Below are 4,783 nucleotides of genomic sequence, written 5' to 3'. Positions count from 1 at the left end.
GGGGAGTCCGGCCTAACGGTGCCTGGGCCCCTCAGCTCAGTGTCAGGCCTGCCCCCATTACACCCCCCGGCTGCGGCACCGAGTCACGCTTGAGATCGCCGGGAAGGGGGTGGGGCGGATGGCAGCGCTCCCCAGCCTAAGCCAAAGGTCGCCCAGCCTGGGGCTGCTGGGCACCCCCGGGAGGGTGGGCAGCATCCCAGGGGAGCAGGGAGCGTTCCCTGTAGCCGGCTCCAAGTTTCTGGTTTCCCAGAGCTAAGCTCCAGGTAGTGTCTGCAGAGCTCTTGGGGGAGCTTTCATGGTCACTAAACTTAAACCCCCCAGTTTTTGCAGTTTATTTCTCTTGTTGATAACATATAGTTAAGGGTTTTTGTGACTGCTTATCTTCCTGTGGTGTTGCTCTTTAAAAGCACCCCGTTTCCTGTCTGATGTAAATTCTCATGGCCTTTTGCCATAGAGGTGAGATTGTGATGGTTGAGTAGATGATCCTTGAACGAGGTTCAGTCAGCTTTATCAGGAGACTGAAGGTCAGAGACTAGCATGAGAGAAAGGATCTAAACTATGGCTTAAATACTCTACATGAAATGAAACAAACCAGTTAGCATGTTTTTGAACCTCAGACTTTCAGCAGAGGTAACTATAATTAGAGTTTACTTGTGAAAGGCACCAGAAAATTGATTAAAAGCCACTTATTCTTGCTGACTTATACCTGAGCAAACAAGTTTCCAGTTCAAATATTAACCTCCAGATGCTGTATCACAAACACATGTGTCTGGAGCGAAGTTTGAGTAATAAATCCCCAAGCAGTAGCAAAATCTTGCCTATCTGGCATGAAGTTCAGATGTGAAGTAAAAGGGAAGGCTCTGGCCAGCTGTGGAGGCATCAACTCTTGCAGGACTAAGCTAACGGGTTCTGGGACCCGCAGCGGGCCAGGGCTCAGTGCTGATGTTGGCACATTGAAATCTTGAAAGCTCCCTGGGACCCGGGGCAGCTGAGGGCTTAGAAAAAGCGCTTTGATACGTTTTGGCGCAGCTCTGAGCCTTGTTTTGTTTGTCCTTCTTGTTGTTGTTCTTGCTTTGCATGACAGGGGCCGCGGGCCAAAACAAACAACACTTTATTACAAAGAACACGGCCAAGCTCGACCGAGAGACGGAGGAGCTGCACCATGACCGAGTGCCACTGGAGGTGGGCAAAGTGATCCAGCAAGGCCGGCAGAGCAAGGGCATGACGCAGAAGGACTTGGCCACGGTGAGTGGTGCCTGGGACCCGCTGGCCTCCGTTCCCACTCTCCTGAAGCAGGTGTGGGCACCTCGAGGTGGAGGTGGACGCTTTTCCTGGCTCCTCGTGGGCAGCTGCAGTGGGATGGTGTCATGAGCAGGAAGTGTGGTGAACACAACACCTCTGATATCTGATCCCTGGGCAACATCAGTTCTGTAGGAAATATTTCAGGGGTTTTATCTGCGCAGCCCTCGAGCACCTGCTTGGAGACGGAGCCTTGCTGCGGCTGCTGAGCTGCTGGGAGGCTTTTTTATTCCCCTGCCATCAACTCAGCAATGACACGAGGCTCTTTTTGTACCATCTGGGTCTGATGCAGCGTTCAGAAGCTCAGCTACTGCCCTAAGGAACAGCACTTTGCACTGTGACTGCTCCTCCTGCGAGGCCAAGGGGAGCAGGAGGCTGTCCAGGCTGGGTGTCACCATCGCTGTGACACTCACGTGGAGGGAGGTGACAGCGGTGATGGAGGAAGGCTGGAGGGAGCACTTTGCCTTTCAATCCTGGCCTAATTAGAGTGGGGGGTTGCTGCTGTGGTTGTTGTGTACGGAGCCAGTTTTTTGAGCTGCATCATCTCTTTTTAGAAAATCAATGAGAAACCACAAGTTATTGCTGACTACGAATCAGGACGAGCGATCCCCAACAACCAGGTTATGGGCAAGATCGAAAGAGCCATCGGTAAGTTCAGAAAGGAGAGCTCCCAAACAGAGACTGCGTTTCCAGTGCCCGGGAGGGTGTTTTGGTTCACGTCACTCACATTTGCCACGTCGGGAACAGTTGCTGGCTGTAGGTTATTGTGGGTGTGGTGTCATTAAACCACGTTCTGATAAAACTCAGATCTGCTGACTGAAACCAGGACTTGGAGCTCTTGCTCCCCTTTGTTCACCTTCATGCGTGGGGCCATGCCCTGGGGACCACCCTTGTGTGCTGTCCTCCCAAAATCAGCGAGGTACCAGGCGCTGGGAGGGCCTGATGGTACTGGGGAAAGAGTCTTGCAGCCGCTGGTGCTGGTGTTGCTCTCTGAGGCCGTTCAGATGCTATTTTCTAGGAGATCAGTCGGTGCAAGCAAGAACTGGGGCATTGTCTGAAACTATTCTGGTGCTGCGAGAAACTAAAGTAGGATTCTCCCTAGCTCTGATGCCCCTGTCCTCTTTTTTTTGGGTGTTCTCTTTCTTATAGCAAAAATTCAAGGTGAAGGATGGGGTGCTGACGGTGGTCTTCTCCTTTGTCTTCTTCCAGGCCTTAAGCTGCGTGGGAAGGATATTGGAAAACCGCTGGAAACCGGCCCCAAAGGGAAATGACAACAAAGCCTCGAAATCAGTTTGTTCCGACTGATCTCGTCTGGCCGGTTCTCCTTAACCACCAGAACCTCTCTTCATCTTGCCAAGCTGAACAAGAGGGTTTCAGACTTGCTTTGTTGGGGTGGGGGGGAAAATCTGCCGAATCTGTACCTGCTGTAAAAAGGCAACCTTAAAGAAGCGATTTTCCTGGTTTTTTTGTTTTCCCTTCCTCCTTTCCAGAGATTGAGGAACTAAACCTTAAAAAAAAAAAAAATAATACTGCATCTGATTTGCCAGCAACCACGCGCGTCTTGGTGTTTAGAAGCAGCTGACGTTAAGACACTTGGGGTGGTCTGAAATGCAATCCTTTAATTGGAACGATTTGGGGGACGGGTGGGATATTATTATATAGAAATAATTTGGGAGAGTCGGGGGTTGATCAGTGTCTGCATTTGAAATGATGACTCAGTCACTGCATCGCAATGACTTTTTTTTGTTTGTTTGTTCCTTCCAGCCTGTTTTAAAGAGATCTATAATAAAGTTTGATACCCTTCCGTTGCACAGGGTGCAGGGTAAATGTGGTCGACGGAGCCGCAGCCACCTCGTCCTTCTGGGTTGTTCATGGCACTGCCTGGGGTGAGGCCAGGGCTGCTGCAGCCTCCCTGGCCGCTCTGCTCCGCTCCTGCTGCAGCTTGGGCTCGCAGCCCAGAGATGAAATCAGCCTTGGTTTGATCTTGTGCGGAGGTGAGGGGAGCTCCACGGCGCAGAGACCCGCAGTCAAGCGTTTGTACGGAGCCTGAGGCCTCCTTATCTCCACCCTTACCCGGCCTCCACGGACACAGCTTTTCTGGGGGCTCATTCCTGCGGGTTCTGGGCTCCCCAGTTCAGGAAATACAAAGAACTACTGGAGAGAGTCCAGCAGAGGGCTGTGGAGATGATGAGAGGACCGGAGTGCCTCCCGTATAAGGAAAGGCTGAGAGAGCTGGGGCTGTTCAGCCTGGAGAGGAGGAGACTGAGGGAGGATCTCATTCATGCTTATCAGTATCTGAAGGGCTGGGTCAGGAGGATGGGACCAGACAGGATAAGGAGCAACGGGCACGGAGTTCAAGCTGAAGATGAGGCCAAACTTTGTCAGTGTGAGGGTTATGGAGCATGGCCCAGGCTGCCCAGAGAGGTTGTGGAGTCTCCTTGTGTGGAGACACCCAAAGCCCTGGCCATGTTCCTGTGTGACTGCTCTGGTGATCCTGCTCTGGGGGGGTTGCATTGAGGGAGCTCCAGAGGGCCCTGACAGCCCCTGCCATGCTGGGATTCTGTGCCAGTGCCACAGTGGAGCTGCAGGGGTGGTGCTCGGTGCAGCCGTGTGGCACAACCCAAGTGGGACAGAGCTGAAGGGAGAGTTTCTGCGGCAGGGCAAGGGGAAAATCGGGGAAGCAGGAGGGCACAATCCCCTCCGGTGGAGGTGGGGGGTTGAGGAAAGCAGGATCCCTGCTGGGCTGCTGCTGGTGCAGGGGCTGAGCCGGTCCGTGCTGCTGGCCAGGGGGTGCTGAAGCATGCACAGCATTAAATCTGTTTTGGCAGCTGAGGGGAAGAGAAGGGTCCTGGGCTCAAGGTGGCCTGGGTGCAGGGGTGCGCTTTGGCAATGTTTTTTTCTTTTTCTCAATGACATTTAAATGCAAAAGAGACCACAAAAGGCACTGGGCAGCCAGGTGGGCACCCCTACAGCTGGGACAGAGCTGCTCTCTGCCCTTGGGTGTGCTCTGTGCTGCTCCCCACTCTGCTCCCTGCCCCTCCAGCCACCTCTCCACCCTACCCAAAACCAGCAGAAGCACTGGGCTTCCCCTCCTGTGCCCTGTTAACATTGGGGCTGGGAAGGGGCTCATGCCCCATGCAGCACCCACTGATCTGCCCAGCTCTGGGGGAGCCGGGACCGCGCATTTCACCCCCTTCCACAGCCAGGACGAGGACGGACGCTGTGAGAAACACCAGTGGCACCTGTCACGATCACATCACCACGTCTTGGTGCAGAAAGTTCACGTTACAAAAGACAACGGCGCTTTTCCCGAGGTAGAGGAGGCAGCGGCACGTCCCTCCGTGGGGCCGGCGCCCTGGGCTGAGCACCCACAGCAGCTCCCCGCTGCCGGGTGCTGAGAGGCGGCTGCTGGAGTGTGAGGTGGTGCTGGGGGATGCTCTGCTGTCAGATCTCGTCCCCCTCTTTGGCCAGCGGAAAGATAATG

The 4,783-nt window shown here is 54.0% G+C and overlaps 1 protein-coding gene across 1 annotated transcript; it reads left to right on the top strand.

The window, feature by feature from the left end:
* Positions 1–1,084: 1,084 nt before the first annotated feature.
* On the top strand, positions 1,085–3,103 carry EDF1 (endothelial differentiation-related factor 1; the record flags this gene model as incomplete). The annotated part of the gene is made up of 3 exons (XM_010188834.1): positions 1,085–1,245; positions 1,854–1,947; positions 2,509–3,103. Coding segments are annotated over 3 exons (317 nt in total), but the record flags the coding sequence as incomplete, so codon positions are not given.
* Between the last annotated feature and the right edge of the window lie 1,680 nt (positions 3,104–4,783).

The sequence above is a fragment of the Mesitornis unicolor genome, unplaced genomic scaffold (assembly GCF_000695765.1).
Source record: "Mesitornis unicolor isolate BGI_N332 unplaced genomic scaffold, ASM69576v1 scaffold29387, whole genome shotgun sequence".
Lineage (NCBI taxonomy): Eukaryota > Metazoa > Chordata > Aves > Mesitornithiformes > Mesitornithidae > Mesitornis > Mesitornis unicolor.
This window is presented reverse-complemented; position numbering and strand designations above follow the sequence as displayed.